This window comes from Urocampus carinirostris, chromosome 2 (assembly GCF_059441175.1).
Source record: "Urocampus carinirostris isolate Australia breed hairy pipefish chromosome 2, RoL_Ucar_1.0, whole genome shotgun sequence".
Taxonomy (NCBI): Eukaryota; Metazoa; Chordata; class Actinopteri; order Syngnathiformes; family Syngnathidae; genus Urocampus; species Urocampus carinirostris.
Genome location: NC_142350.1, coordinates 11398300 through 11423087, shown reverse-complemented (window position 1 = coordinate 11423087; position 24788 = coordinate 11398300). Strand labels below are relative to the sequence as shown.

The 24788-nt window shown below is 38.7% G+C and overlaps 2 protein-coding genes across 4 annotated transcripts; one reads left to right on the top strand and one right to left on the bottom strand.

The window, feature by feature from the left end:
* Positions 1-2868: 2868 nt before the first annotated feature.
* eva1bb (eva-1 homolog Bb (C. elegans)) lies at positions 2869-11191 on the top strand. Its single transcript, XM_088328911.1, has 3 exons — positions 2869-3112; positions 6990-7109; positions 7177-11191. Exons 1-3 carry the CDS (start codon positions 2980-2982, stop codon positions 7572-7574), a joined length of 651 nt encoding a protein of 216 aa, XP_088185037.1. The 5' UTR covers positions 2869-2979; the 3' UTR covers positions 7575-11191.
* Positions 11192-11871: 680 nt separating this feature from the next.
* Positions 11872-24479, bottom strand: thrap3b (thyroid hormone receptor associated protein 3b). 3 transcript variants are annotated; one of them, XM_088328909.1, is made up of 12 exons: positions 24395-24479; positions 22365-22507; positions 19243-19941; positions 18125-18763; positions 17845-18011; positions 17640-17748; positions 17481-17556; positions 16713-16855; positions 14649-14883; positions 14326-14493; positions 14054-14083; positions 11872-13491 (listed from the first exon to the last, which is right to left on the bottom strand). In XM_088328909.1, the coding sequence occupies exons 2-12, from the start codon at positions 22478-22480 to the stop codon at positions 13270-13272; spliced, it is 2604 nt and encodes an 867-aa protein (XP_088185035.1). In that variant the 5' UTR covers positions 22481-22507; positions 24395-24479; the 3' UTR covers positions 11872-13269. The 3 variants fall into 3 exon arrangements, with proteins under 3 accessions (XP_088185035.1, XP_088185034.1, XP_088185036.1); XM_088328908.1 differs by having other exon boundaries at positions 24123-24462; XM_088328910.1 differs by lacking the exon at positions 14054-14083 and having other exon boundaries at positions 24123-24462.
* Between the last annotated feature and the right edge of the window lie 309 nt (positions 24480-24788).

Sequence of the window (24788 nt, the reverse complement as noted above, 5' to 3'; positions counted from 1 at the left end):
CAAAATATAGCATTGATGCTGTGAGAAATGACCACAACTCAGAAAAAAACTTGACGTGGATTTACACATCTAAACAATTCTTTCTCTTGGGACAGTTTAGGGATTTCTTTATAGTTCATTTTGATTTCCTTTGAGTTTTTTTTGGGGGTGGGCTTATGAGTGACCATTTGATTGTTTTAAAAAACGGGTTTTGTTTTCTTTTTATCATTTCTTTAGTGTTTGTTTTACAATATGTTATATCTTTTTAAAGGAGCTGTATAGAATTTGGAGCTTTTCCCCGCAGCCGCCATCTCTTGGCTTGTGTCATCATTGCAGCCTTTGTCACGTCAAGTACATGCATTTTTTCAGACGTACCCAAATAAACTTGTTTTTTTCATCTTTCGTAGGGTTAAGGTTGACATTTAGACTGTTCTGGAACAGGCCTTTTTTACTTTCACCCTTTTCAAGCTATACTAAAAAATAGAAACAAAAAAGTAAACCGTGAGGACGAGCTTGAAGTTTTTACAGGAAAAATATCTCGGGTTCACTAACCTTTTACCTTTTGGAAGTACATTTTGAAAAACAGGTTAAAAAAAACAAAAATGGTGTTCTCTAAACTCAACAAAATATTTTAAAACAATTGCCCATTTTCATTCAAGCTTAAATGATAAATTATTTTTATTTTGCATTATTTTATCACTTCAAATAATGCACTAAACTACTTCAATATTTCTCTCTTTGTTAAATCAAAAATTTTAAACCAATTAAAAAAGAGTTTCTTTTTTCTTATTTGTACTTGTGGACTGCAAAAATCAGTGAGTCTGGAGCATTCTAATTTATGAAAATTTTATTTGAATAAAATTGATTTATTTCTTGGCCCTAATCTAAACTGGTGTTTATTTTTTACAAATCTGTTATATATAAATGGAAATAATGCTGCATTTATGTTTGAAAAAGCAAGCAAATATCTGGGGATTATTCAAAGAGACTAATTTTTTATGTTCTACATACTGTCATTTTAATCAAAAAAATAGTTTATAATACGGATTTCTAAATTTAAAAAAAAGTATTAACTCACCTAATAATTCATCAAAGTATTAACCAATTAATCAAATACCAAGACAATAGTTTGTTGCAGCTTAACTTATGAACAAATCATCAAACTAACCAAAAAAAAGGCAATATTTTAAATGTTGTTGGTATTCATTAGTTTTGAGTGCACCTACATTCCATGTTGAAAATATATGTGTATTTTCTGTCATTGCAACATCCATTGCAGCCTTATCAGCCTGGTTATCCTGGAAGGGGGATGACCTCATGTGCGGTCCCTTCTCAAGGTTTCTTCATTTTCCTCATCTTGAGGTTTTTGAGGTTTTCCTTGACCTCATGTGGGTTTTAGATCAGGGTATGGTGTCATAATAGTCTGTGGTTTGCAATAATCTGTGGTCTGTGCAGCCCTTTGAGACTCCTTGCTATTAAGAGCATTACAAATAAACATGACTTGACTTGACAAAGTACCAACAAGTGGTCTCCAAAAACAAATAAAGTGTACAAACAAATATAAATCTGCATTACAACTTCTGCTGTTGGAGCTAGTCAATATGGAGACTGATTAAGCACAGGTGGGTACTCTCCAGCCACTCCCCCCAAGTAGGCACCCATCTAGGGGGAAAATGGTGTTCGAGATCCTGACAATTCTTAATTGTTAAAATCCTTATTCACAGTGCACAAAATGAAAATGTCGCATGGCAGGTCGCTATATCCCGGGGGTCTACTGTACTTATACTGAAACTCTCTAGTTGAGAAGCCCTGGCCTTACATGACACAGATTTCAGTCTTTGATTCTAGTGTATGTTGTATCAAATGTGGCATCAAACATAATTTTAAATATGCTCCATTTTAAATGAAATCAACACATACCTGTCAACCTGTACGGTTTTCCCGTACAAAGTTTTTTATGCATTTTAAGACGAGTACGACGTACAAGGAAATCTGTGCGGAAAAACGTAAATTTGTCAATGATGGGTATCATCCGGTATACACCGACTATCACGAAACGGCAAATCAATCAAGTCAAAGGAGTTCACCGCAGAAGCCTCTATCTCGGTATCGTTTTTTTTCATTGCAAATGAAGCGAGCAGTTTGAGGCTACTGTGCGCATGCGTAGGCTGCCTGGGGATCATGCATCATTCCGAAAAAAATATATATATATGGTGATTATTTTGTATTTTGTACGGGGAAATACGACAGTTTGTATGGGCATGGAGCCGTGGAGGTTGACAAGTATGTCAACATACAAATACAGTGAGAAAGTTGAAGTATCTGTGTCAGATCAGGAGGTTTTTCCTTCGACTGGTATCCAACTGTTTCATGTGTGTGTGTGTGGGGTGGGGGGGCAAACCCCTAACCAAAAAAAAACGCCTAGAGAGGGATGGGCAGCATCAGGCTGTACTTGCCTAAGACACACCACAGAAAGTTGTGCACAAAAGACACAGATGTTGAAAGGAGCCGTGAACCCTGAAAGTTAGAGGAACTGCTGATTACCACAGACACATATTAAAACTTTTATGCACACAAGTGTCAAGAGGCAAAAAGTAAAGTATAAAACTCTATTTCCGTCCCGTAATGAGAATCCCCTCTGGAGTAAATGTCCTAAAATTACCTTCAGGCTTCACGTTTAACCAAAAACACAACCTGTTCGCCTGGCCTACCTTACTCGTGTCTCATAAAATATAAAAAATAAGTGCTCAATTCATCCACAAGCCCCCACAGATGCCGAGAGCAACACCGATGCCCGAAAACGGTCGACAAGCTATTTCCTGTCCCACCCTCTCCAGCCGAACAGACCTGCGATGTGTTTGCAACCAGCTCACTCGCGGTCAGTAACTTAGGAGCGTGTGTGCCTTGTTTTGCATGTTGCTCATACCTGCAGAAAAAAAATGGATTTCCTCAGGGCTGTGAGTTGCTGGGTGTCCTCCCACTGAAGATGAGTGGGAGTGGATGGTAGAAATCCGAGAGCGACATTTCTTTTCTGGAGGCTGGTGTGGTCTCCCTGCTTTTTCTATTAAGGAGACAATAACATGTTACTTTCGCATGTGTGGACTTCTAGTTTCCTCTGTGACAAGAATTGAGGGTGAGTAATCAGATTATGTTTTCTGTTTTAAAATCAATTTGGGTTTAAAAATAAAATCCAGATGTGTAGTTTAACTAAGGTCACTCTCCCAGTTGTATTCAGGTTCAAAGGTGGATTTAAAACTTGTAAACATACAAAAAGTCCTGTAATATAAATGCATAGATTTGATTTTTCCTTGTATTTATTTTCTATGGTGCGTTCTCAATCATTGTGTTAAATCATGAGCATATTTGTAGGTTTTGTAGGTCTATTATCACAATACCTTTTAGGTTTTTTCTGCTTGTAAAATTGCCTGGAGGACGACATAACACGACTTTTTTCTTCTTTCTGCATGTTTGTTTGATTTTAGAAGGAGATTCAAAGGCTGGAAATGTTTAGCAGTTCTTTCTTAGGTTTTATTTGCATAATATTCTGGGCACAAATGAGATACAGACAATGGCTGTAGAATTTCATAAGAGCAAAAAAAACTGGCTTATCATCATTCTAATATGAATGGAAGGGCGAAGAAATGGATACTGAACTGAAAAAAAATTTGAATTTTCTCGCTGTTTCTCTTAACCACTAGGGTTGTCGGTGTACCATTTCCTGTGGTGTGTCTTGGGCAAGTGCAGCCTGGTGGCGTCCATCTCTCTCCAGGCCAACAAATGTTTTCACCCGGTCTCAAACTATACAAAACCAAAAGTACTTGTACAGTAAGCCTTTGTCAATTCTGATAACGTCCAAGGTCACTGCTGGTTACAATATGAAAAAACAAATTAAATAATGGACTATCTTAATAATCATGACTGAATATATGAAGAAGTTACATAATTACGAAGAAATGAATACTTTTTAAATTAGTGAAATGGTTAAGTTATAAAAGCACTTATACAATACTAAACATAGGCAGTGAAATATTTCAATATTACAGCAAGGACTGGTGTTATGCCGAGAAATGCATCCCTGCCGAGATTTGCATCCCCTAGCTACTATAACCACTTTTACCTCGTTTTATCTCACTTTTATATCACTTTTCGCGAATGTAATGGCGAACATATGACCAAAACCACTTCGTCTTGCATTTGTTGGGAATGTAATACAATTTAAACCATTCTGTCTTTGTATTTGTTGTGAATGTAATCGAACGGTAATGCACATCGTATATAAATAACTTTTGAGCAGGTAACATGTTTATTTTGCCTTTTTCTACTCAAATCGCTCGTATTAAAATTTATTTATGCTGAAATAAGCTTTATGGTAGAGTGCATAACAGTTCTCAAAAGTGATTTATAGACGGTGTGCATTACCGTTCGATTACATTCACAACAAATACAAAGACGAAATGGTTTAAGTTGTATTACATTCCCAACAAATGCAAGACGAAGTGGTTTTGGTCATATGTTCGCCATTACATTCGCAAAAAGTGAGATAAAACGAGGTAAAAGTGGTTATAGTAGCTAGGCAGGGATGCATTTCTCGGCATAACACCGGATCAAACCGTTTCCCACCCATGACTTGGGCAGTTCACCAGCATCAAACAACTCATACTGTGCAAAGTTGTCTTACAGTCTTTAGAATCACCACAAAAAAACAAAATGAACTTCCCACCAGTGTTTTTTATTCATCAGGCAGTTTACAAGATTGATGAAAGTAGACCGTGGTAACACTACTTGTTAGCTTTCATCTTCAATGGCATTATCCAGGCAGGAAATGCAAAGAGGGTTGAGTTGGTTTACGTTTTATAGGGTCACATAAACGACTACAGCTGCCGTCTACAGTCAATGCACGCTGAGGCAAGCCTGGAAGTGCTGCCAGTTTCATTTGTTTGCCCAAAGCTGTGTAAAAGTGGACATTTGTCTCCGTCTGGAATTTGTGTGAAGCGCTTCCTGCTCCGACAACCACAAACTGCCTGGTTGTGGCGCAAGGCATAAAATTAGAGTTGTTGGGGAAACAACCAAAATGTGTTTGACGTCGGAGACTTTAATAAGTCTTGCAGCAAACTGATCTTTTATGAGGATTGGAATTTGGGGGTTTAAAATCACTCACAGCACTAAGCCAAAATTAAAAATAAAGAAAGTTTGGATTTTATTTTGGAGAGGAAACGTTCTCGACACACCAAGGGGAGAAATGCTTCTATTTAAGCTTAACAAAAAAGTATTGTTAATAGCCTTTCGTTTTATAGAAAAATGAATATGCCAAAACTTTGAATATTAAGGCCCATAGACAGTATTACTGCTGTTTATGCCATTTATACATGTCAGTGTCCTTTGTTAAAAGTCATACAGGACTCACAAGAATACAATTATTTTCCCATTTTAATCTTTTATTTCTGAAAAGACAATTGCATCAAAAGGGTTAGGTCTTTCAGTAAATATTAAGTAAATCTCCCTTGTCAAGGTATATTCTAATCTTTTGCTCAGCTAACAAACTTACTTACAAACCCGACTTTACCATTACCATACATTTTAAGAAAAAAAGATTCAAAACATTGCAAATAAGATTTTAGAGTTTACCCAACATGTGCTAAGCTAACATTCATGCTAAAGGTAGCAACATTAGGTAGCGCAAAGTTTTCCAACGTTACAAATGTGTTTGTGTGATCCTTTTTAAACAACAAAAGACAAATAAAGACACAGAATGCTTTGGATGTTACATGTTAATCTAGTTTTACTCGCACGTTAATATTCCTGGCCGACCAAGTTGGGCTAAACTACCCACTTCGAGCATGCTTACTGGTGCTGAGATCATATACAGCTATCAATAATAAGATCAGCGCAAACTTTGCCAACGTTACAAATGTATTTTTGCAACATTTTCTAAACGATGAAAGACAAAACTAGATATTGGTGCAAAACGCTGTGGTTTTTACACACACTATTTCACAATTTTACTCCTACCTTAACGGTACTCCTGGTCAGCCAATTTAGGCTAAAAAGTATGTTTCTGACATGCTTATTTGGGCTAAGATATGCACGTTTAAAGTTTACCATATTTAGTCACAAATGTTAGCATAGAAGTTTTTAGGAAAAAGTAAATCCCTGGCATGGATTCAGTTTGTATTTTAAAATCTAAAATTTCACAATTTAACAAATATGGGGAAGTAGACCGGGTGGAAACATAAGTTGGCCTGGAGAGGGATGGGCGCCACCAGGCTGTTCTTGCCCAAGACCACAGGAAATGGTGCCCCCACCAACCAACCGGAGTTGCCTCTACCAACCAACCGGAGTTGTAAGGTTTTAAATGAAACTTGGAAAAAGAAAATGCACCATGTCTGCATAACATTGCATGCAAGGATTGTTTTAATTCTGTTGAACGAATGTTTCAAGATTCAAGTTGTTTAACAGTAATCAGTGTAATCAGCCATGGGACATTTTTGCTGGGGTTTGCCAAAAGTCATTATGATAAAGATCAGGGTGGGTGAGTGAGTCGAGCCAGAATTTGGATCTCCCTGGAGAAAAACACATAAAAAAGAAAAGGCTCCCATGTAATGTGTTATTTAAGTGGGCATTGTGAAGGGGGGCTGGGAAAACAACCGTCATGTTTACATTAAATCTTGCTGTAACTGTGGGAGCATAGCTTTACGGATGTATATAAAAACCATCCCGAACATGGAGTAAAAAGTAATTTGGAAAAAGTCTCAGATGATAAAATCCATAACCCACTGTTGGATGTTTTTTAAAAACCCTTGTGAGAGCCAAATGTGTTACTGTTGGCCACCGGAAACTGGAAATGAGTCCCCTTAGGCACTTGGTGTCATAAATATAAACATGACCATCAGTTGAGGCCCATTTTACTCCATAAGTCTGAAGATAAACACAAGATCTTTGCTGGAATGTTTATTTGTTCTTTAAAAGTGGCCCAGAAAGTGTGAGCATCAGCGTGTGATTTTATCTGACAGATGTTAAAGAAGATATCGGTGATACCAGATACTTGAGAGCCTTTTTAAGCAGGATGGAGCCAATTAGGAAAGACATGGAGCTGCTCAGCAACAGCATGGCAACATATGCTCACATCAAAGGTACTTTTAACGGCTATTAGTTGCTACAATAAGACTGCACAAAAAGTAAATCAGTCTTTCCATGCAGCTAACCCAGAAAGTTTTGCCCTATACTTCATGATGGGCGTTTGTTTCGGCCTTCTTATGGCACTTTGCCTGCTGGTGGCGGGAATCACCTGCAGGTCACGCCGACGCCTTACCAGGCCTGGCCCTGCAAAGAAGACACAAAAGGACTCCGAGGACGAAGAGAGCATACCGGAGGATGAGGCCAATGACGGGATCAGGAAAATGACTCTGGTAGATGAACGAAGCATGCAATCCAATGGAACTCTAAAGAGCGTGGACGTTTTTGCATCAGTGGAGGAGCTGGAGAAGGCCCGGCGTCTGGAGGAGAGGGAACGCATCGTAAGGGAGATCTGGAGGAATGGACAGCCTGACATCCTGGCCACCGGGACGGGAACTATTGGACGGGTTCATTACCACTAGCTACGTCAAAATAGATATGGAAAGCATATCTGTGACATGTCAAACACTCGCAAAGATCGAGTTAAACATACTCTGAAATCAGTTGCGTTAAAAATGACTCAATTTAAGGTCGACGATGGATCTACCTAATACTTGGGTTGATTTGACACAATATCCTGTGTTGTTTGCAGAAGCAACCCCCCACGAAAATCCTGCACGGTTTAACCCCTTACGTTCCTGTTAAATTCGCCTGAAATCCCAATCCAAGATGTACCCAAAGTAAATTGAAAGTAGTTCTTGAACTGTTTGGGCAGTATGTACAGGTTTGGTCTCTTTTGAAAGGTAACACACTGAAGTTTTTTCCTAAACTCAAATAATCACTGCAAGTGCTACTAACATGAGTAATCTGAGTTGGAACACAAATAAATTGGCTTTTATTCCCGCCTAATTTTGTTTTTGCAATTAAATGCCTGTAGATGAGCGAAGCATGGGCATATTAGCTGTAAAAGTGATGAAACAATTGCTTGAAGCCCTATATGGAACATTGTCAAATTTGATCACAATCTGAAAAATTAAACATTGTTTTTTTAACCCTTTTTTTTCTAAGGGGTGGGTTTAGGCGTTTCCTAAAGTGGCCAGTTTATACCACTAAAAACATTTGCTTCCGTGTATTTTACTTCACCATTTCTTTTAGACATTTTGAAAGTTATGTTTGACTTCTCCCTCGTGTCTCTATCACTATTTTGGACACTTGCGCGTAATAATGGTGCGTGAAAATTAATCAGGAGTGGCGTTACGCACATTTATTTTGGGGTCTAATTTGGATACCCTACGTCATCTGCCTTATCGTTCTTTTCAGAATTTCACTGGCTAAACAATGTGTCGATCATCATTTGATTCGGTTACTACTGGCTTAAGATATTCGAAGCTAAAGAATGCGTTATCAGTTTTATTAATATAATCCCTTTTAGGCTAACTCGGGAGATGGACCGTTTAAGAAACCTGTAATTGACCGAGAGTGGTGTCAATCAAAAGGTCAGAGGCTAACGGCCCAATTGGAAATAATTTTACAAGTCTGTTCATTCGTCAACGTAAATTATGTGGCGAAACAGATAGATTGCAACAAGGACCTTCTTACGATGCAGATTTGCTTTTAGGTGGATTTTTTATATCTGTTGGCATTATCGTGTGTTTTTAAGGGAATATTTTACACGGTTTTAGATTCACTAGTTTTGGATGTAACGAGTCAACATTTGCAGAATGATTTGTGAGCTATGCCGGCTTTATAGTTTCCGCTAACTTCTTTTAGAAAGATTATGATCTTTCTGTGATGAATACATTTTGAAATGGTCATATCATATCTCAAACAGTCCGATGAGCCGCCAGAACGTTAAGGGGTTAAAAAAAAATTGTACAAAAAGTACTTTGGTCTAAAATAAACCCCCAAGCATCGCCACAAAATTTGTGGTCTGGGTATTTTTTCCTATAGAATAACCCAAATGAAGCGGCTGTTTTCTGTGAAACGACCGAGAGAAATATGTCACATAGACCAAAGTATTAAATTGTTTCTATTTCTGACTCAAGTGTCTTAGAGTAAGACTGGGTAATTTTGTTTAAAAACCAAACAAAAGTTTGTTTTGTGTAAAATGATCCAGAAATGAAAGGGTCAAATTGACCCAAATAGTGGGTTGAATCCATTTTTGATCCAAGTGTTTTTAGAGATAGGGTCATTTTGTTTAAAACGACACAAAAATTGACTTTGTGTATATCAACCCGGAAAAAATTGTCAAATTGTGGGCCAGATCCGATTTTTGACCAGAGTGTTTTCAGAGCGAGACTGGGGAATTTTGTTTAGAACCCAAATGTTTTTGCGTGTTTATAACGATCAAGAAAAATGTGTCAAATTGACCCTAAAACTAGGTTGAAAGTTTTTTCGACCCTAGTGTTTCTATAGTAAAACTGGGTAATTTTGTTTGGGACCCAAAAGTTGTTCTTGTGTATAATGGCCAAGAAAAAACAGGTAAATTGACCCAAATAATGGCGCTAATACAATTTTTGACCCAAGTGTTTTTAAGTGAGACTGGGTTATTCTAAACAAAAGGACCCTAACATTAGGGTTGTTGTGTGTCGTTTCGACACACAAAAAAAATACCTAAATACCTAAATTTAGGGTTGATCCCATTCTTGACCTAAGCGGTTTTAGCGCAATAGGTCATTTTATGACAATTTTTTGTAAAACAGAGGAAACTTGACTCAAGTATTGGGTTATTTTTAGAGTAAAATTAGGTCATTAAGTTCAGAACAGCCTAAAAATCAGGGTAGTTCTGTGTAAAACAACCAGGAAAAATGGGTCAGATTTACCAAGTATAGGGTTGGTCTATTTTTGACCCAAACATTTTTGTGTGTGTGTGTGGACAGGAAAACGCACGTGACTGTTGGCAGGAACTACAGTAATAAATTTGCACTTCCTTTTACCTTTTTGCGTCTCCATTTTCAAATCACACGAAAGTGAATGTCAAAATTCGCCAGGTCTACCCAGGACATGAGTTGGGAGTTAATAATTCAGCTGTCCCTTACGTCAGTGATTTTCTATCACTGCCGCGAGAAATTATCCAATGCCACTTTTAAAATTTTATAAAACATTTATGAATCATTTTCTGCAAATATGTCAAAATCAAGGGTCTGTGCTGTAAAAACAGGGGATATTATAAATTATATTGTAATTAAACTTACTGTTCAGTGTCTTTTTTATAACATTTTTGGTTAGTGGTGTGCCGCAAAATCTTTCCAATGTAAAAAAACATGCCCTGGCTCAAAAAAGCTTGAAAAACACTGCCTTACATAACATTTGTTGATTAAATGCTGTACTTGATTACTTGTGCAAAGTACCATTAAAGTATTAGATCATGGGTAATGTCATACCCCATTTGGCTGTTCAAAATTCTTGAATTAAGAGATTTGATGGACAGAAAACATTATACAAAAATACACAAAAAAGAAAAACAGCATGATACAGCAATAATATAGCATATATTAAATCATAATAATTTTGGGGTTTTCTAAGAGGCATTTAAAATAAATGCCTTAATGGGTCAATCATTTTTCCTGGACCTTTTGGCGTTGTGTATTTTTACCAACTTGTTAGCAGATGTATGGAAAATGTACAAAATACACAAAATAACAGCATTAATATTTTGTTCTCTAATTCCTATATTATTATTTGTGTATAATATATACATTATTTCATATCGTTTTAACTTCTAAAATTCACTTATTGAGGAAGACATTTAGACATATTAAAATAAATGTTTTACTGGCAAAATAATTTGTGGGCCATTTTGTACTATGTAATGTTTTCTGTTTAAAATTTGTGACCTGATACAAAATATTGCACAAATATATTAGCATTTATTTTTTACTTTTTATTAAAATTAATTTATCATTTTTATGATTACCGGTATATGTATATTATTTACTATGTTCTTAATTCAATTATAATTGTTTTTGTTTCTTGAAAGTAATTTAACATGTTTACATAAATGCATATTTGGTTGAAAATACATTTTTTTGCCTTACGTACAGTTCACAAATTGCTACCTGTTGGGTAGAAAATCTTGCACATATATATACAACAGCATTGATCTTATTCTATTAAATGTATTATAAAGGCTATATTATTTATCTTTGATTAATTGCTCCTTGTGGATTATTCAACATTTTGAATGAGGTACCTTTGTAGTTTAAGTCTTCAGTCATATTCCTTGGGCCTTTTTGAGCAATGTACCGTAAATCTATGGGAATAGTACTTGGCAAAGTCATGGCTAGGACGCTTTAAAGTGAAATAAAAGGGAAATAAACATTTGGTTAAGACCACAACTCTAATCCAGAGCCACTTTTTCCCCTCCATTCCAACAGGCCGGTGTCACTGACCCAGACAGGGTTTCTCTTTACACACAATTCCCAGCAGGCCCAACAATGTGGTGCTCTATTGAAGACACTTCTGTTGCCATCTGTGAAAAGAGCCATTTACTTAAACCACACCATCTATGTGTCGAGTTTCCCAATCTCGAGAGGGAGTACGTTTTTCAAAACCTGCTCTCCATCAAAAGCTCCATTATGCGTTGAGCGGAGAGCTTGGTTGTCATGTTTTTGCACAGTGAAGAGTGAAGAAAAGATTGTTGTCTGGAGAGAAAAAACATCTCAGCTCGTGATGCATGCTGCGGACAATTTTTCGGTTGATTCACAACCAGTGACGACTATAGAGATCCATTTCAACCGAGCTTGCAGGATGAGCTGAACTAATTCCAACTCAGGACTCGTTTTCTAAATCAAAAGGAAAATTTATTGAAAATAAACAGACATGACAAGCTTATGACTTCAGAAACTACAGCGCCGTCACAGGGTTGTGGTGTACATGCAATTTGGACAGTCGAGAGATTTATTCTTTTGGGACTTTCTTCTTCAAATCCTTTTTTCGTCTCAAACACCCAAAACAGTCCAACTTTCTTAATCACACAATTAAGTTGGGTTATTTGTCAATAAAAACTCCCAAAACATAAAAAAGTATCCAATTTACTAAAAGGAACAAAAAAACATTTAAACCTACATAGCTTGTGAACACATTAACGTTGAAAGCAAAGCACAGCAAATTTTCTTGTGGCGCGGTTACATGAAATCACAGATGAATTGGTGCCTTTTATTTTTTCTTGGAGTAGGCTGACCAAAAATCTAACGTTGACAATGTAAATACTACTGATTGGCCCCACAGATAGAAACAGCTTCCTGTTTTCTTGGAGTTTAAACATCAAGACGCTATCACAGGGGTCTCAAAATCTATTTACCTGGGGACCACTTCAGGTTTGTTTTTTTTCAACCAAAAAACTGCGATAACGACGTTTGACCATTTTCAAATTTAAATATGTAAATAATCAAACACAAAATAAGAAATCATAAGAAAATAATATATTGGTAATGAATGCATCCATTATCAACTACGGCTGCACTTAAAGGGATAATGTGTTTTACTTGGTCCCTCTAAGTAGTAAAATAATGTAATGAAAAGAAAAGAATATTGATGAAATAATTAGCAAAAGTACATAATCATATGAATGGGCCATGTCTATAAACACTCATATGTCCAGAAATTTCCATTTATTTTACATAAAATGAGTCTTGCCTATAGAGAGCTGCTGCTATGAGTACAGAAAACCATTGGGCGAAAGGCCGGGGGAAAATAATAGAAGTAAAATGGTGCTTTATGCTCCCTGGTCACTTTGAGTCTCTGTAAATTTGATTCTTACTTGTTATTTTTAGCACTAGTTTGAAATTGTATGACAGAATACTGAAACATCTAGTGATCAAATGACACAGACTGTTCCTCTAATTACTGGTGGTTATTAAACTATTATCCCGCAAATGCACCCAAGGCCGTGTTTTTGAGACCCCTGCGCTATCAGGATCGGGGGGAAAAAAACTGAAAATGAGCCATGCGCATTGAACCGCAAAAACGCTACCATGAATTTTTTTGCTTCAAATAATCTAAGGCACAAAAATATTTGTTTTTTTTCCCTTGTTTGTTCACGATGACGCCTTAGTATTCAAAAAAAATCATCAATGTATTGCGGGAACACATGACATAAAAATGTACTTACTTGAGCTACCACGAGAAGTAAATAAGCATACAGGGGACAAAAAATATAAGCACACCGACAACTATTTAGGACTTCAAGGATTCTTCCGCATTCTTGCCGTCTTTATGCTCCCCTTGCATGTGTTCTTCACCCATATTGGGCTGCTCGGCGTTCTGGAACATGTCGTGGGCCCACTTGGGGCTGCTGCCCCCCTTGCGGTACACGAAACGGCCCCTGCGGGGCATGAAGGAGCCCCGGCCACGCCCACGGTTGTCGACCCAGTTTTTCTCGCCGTCCCGGTCATCATGCTGGAAATGAGATTAAAATTAAGGTCATGGTGAGACAAGCTGTTGAGGATGTTTGATTCACAGTCAATCAGTTGACAGAAAAGTCTGTTATGCGCAACTTCAGGAAAAAATACTCCGCTTTATAACAAAATGTTTCACACAGGTCAGTTTTTCCTGTGGCGTGTACTACAAAGCGACCATCACAGACTTTCATTTTAACATCCCAGGGCTAACCTAAGAACTATTTTCTGCTCTGCCATGTGGAAATGTGCCCGACGTAATCGAAACCGTTCACAACATACAGTAAGTTGACACAAAATATTCAGCTAAGTCCAAACATAGGTGACAAATTTGCCATTTTTTCATTTTACATCCAATCACACAGAAGCCACAAGAAAAAAAGGTGAGCTGTGATTTGTTATTACCTAAGCCCATGTACTGTCATTATTGATCAACATGAACGGATAAAATCAAATATTGATCCCTGTAGTGCTGTGTTAATACAAACATGACTTAAAAGAACAACAAGAAAATTAGTAACAAAGATAATTAGACTAGACTAAAATAAAAGCAAAACAAATACCCGCTGTTCCTGTTGTGCGTGCGTTGGCCTCTTAGCGGAAGTGTAGTGGCGTGCATGCAAGAAGTACACAAAACCAAATGAGAAAAGTAAACCTTGGGATCTGGCTTTTTTGTAATATTTTCTACACATTGGGGAAATTTTTGGCCCTTGAAGATTTTTAGTATGTAATGTGTATTCCTAACATTAAAAAAATGTGTGAGAAGACAAAATTTAAATCACATCTTAGACATCATTAGGGGTCCACGTATTGGCGCAACGTCATTTTGACTCACCAAGTAATACTTTCTGCTCTTGGGTGTGTACTCAGGATCCCATTCCTCCTCTGGGGGGCGAGCTTGAGGATTCATGTTGGCTGGGTTGCCATTGTTGCTGTTAGGGTTATTGTTGTTGTTGCCTTGATAATTGCCCCTGTTCCATCCTCGCCCTCTCACCCGGGGAAACTGAAATAGGGGAAAGGTGGCTTACATTTGGCAAAGATGATCAATTTGAAAATAGATGTGCAAGTGGCTGGACAATTGACGACACTAAACTGCAATGAGAAGGCCACATAATCCTTGGGCCCCGACTCAGTTCGGAAAAAAACGTTAACACTTACAAATCCACGGCCTCTGCCTCTATCCGTGTGCTGGCCCTCAAAATGGCCGCGGTCGCCGCGATCGCTGTAGTCACGCGGTGGGTAGCGCATGTTAGAGAAGCCCTCTTCATACTGGTCTGGCCCGTCTCCCATGAACTCCTTGCCTCTGAAAGGTGGCGGCGCGGAAGGCACGGGGGATGGAGAGGACGAGGACGAGGAGGAGGACGGAGAACGGTCTCGCTTCTTCTTCGATTTCCTGAAAATGCGACAGTTAAGAAAATACTAGGGCATGAAAATGGGTCAGGGGTTAAAAAGGTGAGAAGGGCATGGAAGAAATATTTTCCGCTACACTGAACAACCCAACAAAATGTTGAGCTCTTTCAAACTACATTATGTTGCAATGATCTACAGGAGGCACCCCACACGCATACACCTTTGGTGTATTGCGCAAAACAAAGATAAAGGATTAAGACTGGATAAGTTTGTTATTTTGGCTGAACTTATCATCAAGTCTGCTGCATGAAAGCAGGTTAAATTTAGCCTGGCTCCGTTACTACGGTGATATATTCTCTACAGCTAGCCTTCTCCAGACCAACCCAATATCCAGGCTAAGATTACAGACGCTGCCCTACTTACTCACAAGATAGGTTAAGGATGATCGTTTGTAAGTTCAGTGCTATATTTTGTATGTTTAAGGCTTTTATTCATAACCTTTACAGTTTTGTATGCTCTATAAAGATAAGTATGTCTATCTTACTTTTGGAAGATAAGCTTCAAGAGGTCCTCCTCCGTGTTAGAGAGTGGCCGAAAAAAAGCGATCCAATTATTTTCTCAACCGCATCAAGCTTTCTTATTCCACTTTAGTTTCAACAGAAACGGCTCGCCTCTTTAGATATTACACCAACCATTTCGAATGGATGCACGAGATAACAAACAATAAAAATGTCAAAGTTCTTAGCACGCTGGAGATGGTATAGACATAGTATAGACAGTAAAGAATGTTTACACACGAACAAGGAAGAGGAAGCAGATATTTTTTTCTTCCGGGTGGATGCTGGTGACCTCACAGCGCCACACGCCGGTTGCGGCGGAAAGAAGCACTACAGTAATGTCCTGTACTCAGAAAAAGGTGCACACAATACAAAATCTAACTTGTAGCAATGCCCATATATTTTTCGACATCCCATGTTCGTATCTACCATTTATTGTAAGTCGTACGGTTGTAAATAGGGGAGCGTCTTTATCTCCAAAAGAAAATCTGGCACTGTCAATAGTGTCAAGAATTTATGGGTTCCAAAAAGTTACGTTCTCAATATAATTTATTATTGTAATTATCCTGCATGTTTTTTTTACATATTGGCTATACTGCCATATTAATAAGCTCTTGACTGTATGATTGCAACAGTCATTTTATAGTAATTTGTGTAAAAAATGGATTGTGTCAGGCCAAGTGTTTTATTAATAAGCCCATTAAGAATGCTTGTCAATTTTGTTGAATAAAAAGTGGCCAAAAAAAACTTGCTATCATAGAAATCATTACAAGGGTAATTATTATCATTGATAACCACAGTGAAGACAAAAAGAAAACAAGACGTGGCAATGCAGGTTAAACAAGTGATAAAAGCCTCAGAAGAGATAAATAAAATAAAAACAATATTTAGTTGAATGGGCAAACATTTGTCTTTGTTGCATTGGCCAGGGGATCAAATCCACAGGACTGGAAAGTGACAAAATAGCATACACTCATTTAAATTATTCCTGAATTTATTAAAAGTCTTTATGCCTTTTATTTTTTCATGAAAATCTTTATCTGAATATGGGAAATTCGCTGTTAGATTTAGTATCTATAATAAACCTATGCCTGTTTAGTTCAAATGCACCGCTTAAAACACCTAATGCACTCTCTGCGAATTCTCACAATACCCCCCTCAAAACAGTTTGTCCACATGGGTCACCCCTTTAGACTTCAAAACTGCTAATTTCACCAAAAGGAGAGATTTCCATGCCCGATAAACAAATCCTAAATAATGGAATGAAGATTATGTAAATAAACAAAAACGAAATATCAAAAAAATCTCTGCTCACTTGGATTTCTTGTGGTGTTTTCCAGATTTCTCAGAGGACCTCTCTTGGGAACCACCCTTGTAGTCCTTCCCCGCAAACCTCTTGCGCCTTTCAATGTCCAAGCGAAGGTCCATTGAGTCACCTTTGAATTTTTTGCTCGATTCCTACGAGGAAAAATTGTTCAGTATTAGTGGTGAATAAATAGACAACGAGGAAACAAAAACAAGGCCCCGAATGCTGCCATTACATTTTTCAAGTGAATGGTCACACACAATTTCACTTCCAACAAACTCACTATTTGGTGCTGCAGCCCTCTAGGGGTTGAGACCAAATACTGCATGTGTAGGTTTTTTGTCTAATCCGCCAGTTTATAAAACAAAAATGTACTTAAGAAAGCAGCAGCATGCACGCAGAATTTAAATACAATACTTCAGAGTGTTTTTGTAGGTTCATAGTTTCTTTTGCGGAAAGATACTTACAAGGTTAAGGAACGGACAAGCGTCCCATGAGATGCTTTGGTCTCAGGATCATACCTCCCTTCCTTTTTAGCCTTTGCTCTTGGTTGGTACATATTCAATCAATAACCATATCACATAGGTCGCAGGCTTGCTTGGCACTTATAAAACACAATTGGGCTCTTTTTGATTTAGAATAAAGCATCCTTTGAAAGAAAAGCACAAAAGCTGAACACTGCCGGTTCTGGTTGTCTCAAAATGCGCTGTTGGGGAAATGGGGCGGGCGAGTGGGGTTGGATAGGAGAGGGTGTCAAGTTTTTAAATGACAGGTCACCTTGAAAGTTTGCTCGTCCATATCCTCAAACAGGTGAGAGTGCCTCTTAAAGGCACTGGGGGAAACATCAATTCTCCTAAAAAAGAAAAGAGCAGCACAAATAGGTAGATAGATAAAACAAGACAGAGCAACCTTGTAATAAGAGTGAAAAATAAACACCTATGGATTTCCGGGCTCTTTCTTGGCTTCATTTCTATCTCTGCAGCTTTTTTTTGGTACATGTCGAATCGCTCACTTAAAGTCATGTCTGGGGAAGGGAAGTGTTGAGCTGCAGATAAAAAAGAACCAACAATAAAACCCCTTCTTAATGGGCTGACGGTGATTCATAAACAGCTAATGTAACTTGTTAAATTCTCCCATGTACCTTTAATGTAATGCAAGATGGACACGATGTATTGGGCGAACGGTTCGGAGTGGCTGATGCGCAGCGGGGTGGACTGAATATTCTGGAAGATTGACCGAAACTCCAACTCTTTCTTAGAAGGATTGACCAAATCCCTGGCTGCGAGTCGGGTCTTAGATATGGAGGAGCTGAGAAAGGAACATTAAAAAAAAAAAAAAAAAAAAAAGGAAGGCACAATGTTTAATATCTGTAATGTGAATACCACGAGAGCTGAATCAAGAAAGATGCCAATAGGGCACACCTGGGCATTTCTTCTAAAATAGCGATTCGCTGTTCAAATTCCTCCCTTGATGACGCCAAATGTGCAGGAGAGTCCTCACGGGGGAAGGCCCCAGGGAAGAGCGGCCTGTCCTTGCTTTTGGATGACACAGCGGGGGACGGACTCCTTTGCTTCTTCTCTTTCTCCTTTTCTTTCTCCTTCTCTCGCTCTCGCTCTTTCTCCTTCTTCTCCTTTTTCTTGGCCTTCTCCTCTTTCTTGCTGTGTTTGCGGCTCTGGTACATCTCCTCAACCATTTTATCCAAGGACTCTGCATCTTCATCCTTACGACTTTTCTCTTTGGGTAATGGGTAGGATGTGGAATAGGTCGGCTCATCGCCCCATTTGCCATACATTTCGCGGGATGTTGGGTTGGATTTGCAAACCACATCGTCCTCTGTATCCCTGCCCTTCAAGCCATGAGACTTAAGAAATTCCTCCTCTTCTTCGTCAAAGAACGGCATGGTCTTTTCATCTTTTGGGTCACCGAATGGAACGGAGATGCTGAAGATGTCTCCGGACTTGATACCCTTCTCCTGGTCTCGGTCCACACTGCTTCTCTCTACATCCTTGGCCTCCTCCTTTTCAGCGGCCTGTTTTTTAATTTTGTTTTCAGCCAAGAACCTAGCAAAATAACAGTCAACATTAAAACACAGCCTCAAAGTGAAAATCTACCACTACCAGCCTATTGTTACTATACCAAGATAAAATCCTTCAAGGTTGACGCACCATTACTGAGCACAAAACAGGTGAGTATGTGGGATTTGTGATCAAACAACAAAGAAAAGCATTATGTGTTGCGGGGGAGAACATAAGGTCTGCCCTTCTGCAAATAGAAGAGACGAGACAGTATTTATACTCACGTAATATGCTTCTTTCTAAGTACGTAGGATTTCAATAATTTCCTCTCAGTGCACATCAAAGGACAATTGTCAAACTTAAAATCAGGAGTCCTATTCCTTTTTAAACTGACGGTTCATCCAATGATCTTTGGAAAATAGCTAAAATTTTTGAAAGAAAAATGACATGTTTCACTATTTGCTGTGAAAATAAGAAAAAGCAGGAATCCCATTGAGCTGTAAGCAAACGGAAAATTGACATACTTTTTGAAGGCAGCAGATATCACCAACTTGTCTCCAGGTTTGGTATCCCCCTTAGAGAAAAAGCCGAAACCACCGTAGGAAGCCTTTTGCTTGGCGGAGTCGTCGTCACCCGTGGCGTCATCCTTCTGTTCCTCCTCTGCACCATACTCGATCCATTTACCTCCCGATGCCTTTTCGATCACGCTGCCTTCCGCGGGCGGCTTCTCTGCTTGACTCTCTCCTTGCTTCTCCTTGGTAATTTTGGAGCTGGGTTTGCCCTTGTTGCGAGTGCCAGGGGTAGAGGAGCGTGACCTGGAGGAGCTGGAAGCCCTGGACCGGTGAGACGGCGCAGATGACGAACGTTCCGAGTGACGGGAGTGCGAGCGGCTGGCTGAACGCTTGCTGGGCGAGTGGGAGCGTGAGCGGCCTCGACGTGGGCTGTGGGAGCGGTTGTCCTGGTCACGCTTGCGGTCGTGCCAGCCTCCACCACCACCGCCACCACCACCACCTTGCCAGTTGGACTTGTAGCCATAGCCGCCTCCCCGGTTCTGATAGTGACCCCGGGGATAGTAGCCGCGATTCCTTCCACGGAAGTGGAACGGCCTCCGGTAGCCGCGATTATAGCCACGGTTGTAGCCCCTGTTGTTCTGATAGTCCCGCGAAGGGTAGTTTCTGTAGGACATTGGGGTGCGGGAACGAGAGCGGGAACGGGACCTAGAGCTGGATTACACCGAAAAAAAAGAAGGAGGGGACAAGTCAAAATCCATTTTCAGTCATATTATTAACCACTTAATGTTCCATTCCGATTCAAGACATACCCAAAGTAAATGAAACGCAGTGTTGGAACCGTTTGGAGAAAATGGACAGTTTTGTTCTCTTAAAAGGTATGACTGTTACGTTTTGTCCCAAATCGATATAATCACTGCAAGTGCTACTAATATTGAGTAATCTGAGTTATAACACACAGAAATAGAAGGTTTTTATTCTTGCCTGTTTTTTGGGAATTTAAATGCCAGCAAATGACTGTAGCATGGACATCTTAGCTGGGGAAACAGGGGAGACAATAGCTTAAAGCCTTACCTCAGGGGTCGGGAACCTATGGCTCGCGAGCCATATATGGCTCTTTCTATGAGTATCTGTGGCTCAGAGACCAATTTAATTGCATGCAAAATTTCTCCATCTTGTTCAAAACCGGAGTTGTCTATCCTATTAAGGTACACGTAAAGCCAAACCAAAGCCAAATTTAGAGGTAACACTTCGCAGTATATATAGGGCACGTTTTTCACTACAATTTACAGTCGAGGTGTCACACGAAAAAAGGGGGAAAAAACTCGTTTTGGCTGTACAACGCTAAAGAATCCTTTATTTAAAAGTTCACTATATAATGTGTGTTCAGTGTTCAGATACTTTATGATGAATCCACAGAACTGTAAATACGCCAAAACACCGGAAGAGAACTTAGTCATTTGATTGGGTGAGTGGGAGGGATGGGTGGAGCTATGCAAAAAGTACAAGCATTCCCTCCCATCTCTCGCCAAAGGTAAGCACATAAGGCTCCCTATTCTCAGAATGTTGTGACGTTTTTACAAAATAAATGCTTGCATCTGGTTTTGACTCAAAACCAATATGTGTGAAAAAAAAGGTCAAAAGGAGTTTAACCGATCTTGAGTAATTGCAAGAAAGAGACAAGTTTAAAGTGGTCTGTTTGTTGATTTTGGGACAGGGGCTCTGGCATTATTCTCTTTTCAGAATTTTTATCAAATCATCAAAAATAAATGTGCTGAAGACTAAGCTTTTGTCTGGGGCGCGGGTTTAGCAATTTAGTAAATTTGTCTCATAATATATGGTGTGGCTCTTTCCAAAAATAAAATTAATATTTTTTGCTTTTATGGCTCTTTGAGTCAAAAAGGTTCCCAACCCCTGCCTTACCTGGTACCTTGTCAAATTTGATCATTATCTGAAAAACTGAACAATGTATTATACACATAGGTTTAGGCCTTTCCAAAGTGGCCAATTGGACACAAGCAGTTTACAAGACTAAAATCTTTGTAAATGTATAGTCTCCTTTGGCCAATTTTTAAACATTGAGTAGTATACTTGACTTCTCTATTCAGAGGTCAATCATGATTGTGCACACTTGCGCGTAATAATGGTACGTAAAAATAAATCACGAATTGTGTTGCGCGTGTTCATTTTCAGCTCTAATTTGAATACACCCCAGGAAAATCGTATAAAATTATTTGAGCGTCATTCAAATCGGTTAGTGACTGAAGATATTCGGAGCTACAGGAGGCGATCTACCGCTTAACAATCCCACATGGGCTAATACAAGTAGTAGACCACGAAAAAAGCCTGCTATTGGCTGAGTGGTGTCAGTCAAAAAGCCAAAGGCTAACAACCATTTAGGGAATCATTTTACGGGTTGGTTTGGTTTAACACGTTTGGACTCTCTGGATTGTCCTGGATATAAATAAATAAGGCACTTTTGCGGACATCCAATGAATTTAATGACGGCCAACGGACGTAGTTATTGAGTTACACTGGCTTTATAGTTTTCGGGTATTTTGTTTCAGACTGATCATTATGTTTTTGTTTTTCCATTTTTCGTGATGTTGAGTTTTTTTTCTATCTTGAAATGGTCATCGTATATTTAATCCCAAGAGTTTAAGCTTTCTAATGAAATGTGACAGGACTTATTTCAGTGACTGGTGAGATAGTACAGATGTGTATGTTTATCAGAAGTCCGCCTTGTGGTCGTGAAAATACGGTACTCAAATAAAAATAGAGTTGTTTGTAGTGTGAAAAGCTGAGAAACCATAGCGACGCTAAATTTTATCATCTTAAATACTCCTTAAGGCAAGGATCACCAACCTTTTTGAAGCTGACCGCCACTTTTTGTTCATCTCATTAGCGCAAAGGGCACCCAAGTTATTGTATTATTTTGTTGTTCCAGGTTAATTGTTAGAAGTTGGGTTAAAAACTCACTTAACCACCACAAAAGTAATTTTAATAGAAAATAAGCAGCACCAGCACCGCACCTGTACTTAGGGGGAACCGCGTTGGAGACTCCTGCCTTAAAGGGTAATTAAATACCCACCATTTAGGAATTGATTTGGAAGGCAACAATGAATGAACGGATTTACCTGTAGCGACGTTTTCTGGATCTCGAGCGAGAGCGGCTCCTGGACTGAGATCTAGATGCAGATCTTGACCTAGACTTGGATCTAGAGGCTGAGCGAGTTGGCGAGTATGGCGCCATCTTAGCCCTTATTTCAGATTTAACAGCCTTGAAAGAGAAGAGAAATAGAATTATGTGCAAGGTGCTGGCCAGTGCTCATCTCTCTTTTTTTGCCAGGCAAATGTGCATAGGAAAGGAGCAGTCAAATAAGTGCAAATGTCAAAATATTGGCCAACCAAAGTGTTTCAAACCTAAGAATAAAAAAATGGTCAATGCATATATATATATATATATATATATATATATATACATATATATATATATATATATATATATATATATGAAAGCACACTTGGAAATATATCAAATCATATTATCTTTAATCTGCACGAAGCAAACAGTCGCTTAAACTGTAGAGGGAAATCGGTTTAAATTTAAACCGTGTGGTGATGACACAAGGTGGCAAACAAGTTGGAGAGAGAAATGCTTCAACAGCTGCAACAACAAGCAAACATATGGACAGTCGCCATCGGCTGAGTGAGGGTGAGCGCCGCTTCTGCCCTTACAATATATGAACTTGCCACACAAACGTAAAATTAAAGTTACTTAAATACTGTACCGTGGCCTCTTGAAAATCAAATGATGCCAAATAATCATTGTTATGTCGTTCAATGACTTATGTGGTGATCTCCATCTTATCAAAAAGAAATGTGTACACTAGCTAAACTGCTCCCAAGTTACTTCTCTTTAAAGTATATTAAATTGTGTAAATAAACTAGATTGTACTAGTACTCCGTAATAACAAGCCAAAAGGATATCAGTTACATGTTGCCCTAAGTTCTCATTGCCCTTGCATCTACCCTTGTGGCATGTGTTAACATTTCATCCACACACAACAAACGGTCGCCACGGTCCCAACACTGGTTGCCATGACACCTCAACTATGGTATCTACAACCGAATCCATCGCAAGGCCTCCATCAGACAACCAGAAGGGGGCTGATTGAAGCAATTTGAAGGAAGTGGTAACAAAGTGGACCTTTTGTGTAATGGGAAGTGCAAATGTCGAAAAGTAAATTCAATATTTTTTTTCACACACAAATACAAACTGCTTTGTTGATCCTGTACACTTGCGACACGCCAGTGTGGTTTGATTACATCCCAACACTTGTTCATATCAACTACACTGGATCCTCAATTTAAAATATATATGGGACAGTTCCAGATAAAGAATCGGTTTCTAAATGCACATTGCCCTAATGTTGTTTTACGGTTGCAGACACGCATCGTTTTTAGTTACGACACAACACAGGCGGATATGGGCCATGCCATGATGATCTATTATGACTCGAGGGATTTAACTCTTTGGATAAATATCTGATCAAATAGCAACAAAAATTAAAAAAAAAAAAAAACATTTTAATATATACAAAATACGTTGGTGTGTTTCGGCGGGTAGGGTGTGTTGAATTAACAAATAGGTTATGGATTGAATAAAAGGGAAGATATAATACACACTTTGTCCAAAATACACCCCCCATCAAGACGTCGGCGTGTATGTTGAAATAAAGTCGACATTTAATATAATCGTGTATGATTTCCACGTTACGTGCTACCATTGAAAGCAAATGTCAACCAAAACAATATAAAAATATGTGCCTCTAGATAGCCATTACTTGTTTTCAGTTACTTAAACATTCAATGAAGATAAATTTTTGTATTACCTGTGTCGAAATTGGACAAGTTTTGACCCGTCTGGGCGAAGACCCTTTTAGGCCGCGGTTGGTCCGAGCTCCTCTTCCTGTATTTTACTGTTAGCAACGTAGCTAACAAGCTAGATCGACGCTAGTAGCAAGTATGCTTCGAAACGCTTAAATGGAAGCGACTTCTGTGTGCTAAATAGTAGTCGGTAGTTTCTAAAAATTCTGAACGGGAACAAGGTCAAATAAAAACCTGTTTCTTTGTCTGATATTGAATGTCTTATATAAAGCCGTACCGAACATTAGAGCGTTTTCATCAGCTAATGGTCGTCGACGGCTGGCAGCTCGTGGAGTGTCCGTCTGATCCTCGCGAGATTTCAGTGAAGATGCGCCTTAAAAAAATGTGCCGAATATATCTTTAATACATAATTCGTCCTAAAACTATTTTCTGGCACTTTTATTATTTATACTACATCAAAGTATTGTGATTCCAAATATTAAATGTAGACTGTATATCTATAAAATGATTAGAATTGTCAATCATTGGCAATGTAGTAAACATTGTTTACGAGATTAGACGTGACACTCAAGGATAAACATGTATTACAAATAGTAATGAGTAAAAAAAGATCATAAAAAAAGCCAAAGGGGGCATTGTACTATATACCATCTTCTAGTGGTGACAACAAC

What these genes read in the sequence shown, in the direction of transcription:
- thrap3b (XM_088328909.1), bottom strand. Translation starts at nt 22,480, where the DNA reads ATGGCGCCATACTCGCCAACTCGCTCAGCCTCTAGATCCAAGTCTAGG. An exon ending in AAGAGCCCGGAAATCCATAG is followed by an intron (nt 17,557 to 17,639) that starts GTGTTTATTTTT and finishes TTTCTTTTTTAG; the next exon opens with GAGAATTGATGTTTCCCCCA. An exon ending in TGGACGAGCAAACTTTCAAG is followed by an intron (nt 16,856 to 17,480) that starts GTGACCTGTCAT and finishes TTTTCCTCGTAG; the next exon opens with GAATCGAGCAAAAAATTCAA.
- eva1bb (XM_088328911.1), top strand. Translation starts at nt 2,980, where the DNA reads ATGGTAGAAATCCGAGAGCGACATTTCTTTTCTGGAGGCTGGTGTGGT. An exon ending in CTCTGTGACAAGAATTGAGG is followed by an intron (nt 3,113 to 6,989) that starts GTGAGTAATCAG and finishes TTTATCTGACAG; the next exon opens with ATGTTAAAGAAGATATCGGT. An exon ending in AACATATGCTCACATCAAAG is followed by an intron (nt 7,110 to 7,176) that starts GTACTTTTAACG and finishes CTTTCCATGCAG; the next exon opens with CTAACCCAGAAAGTTTTGCC.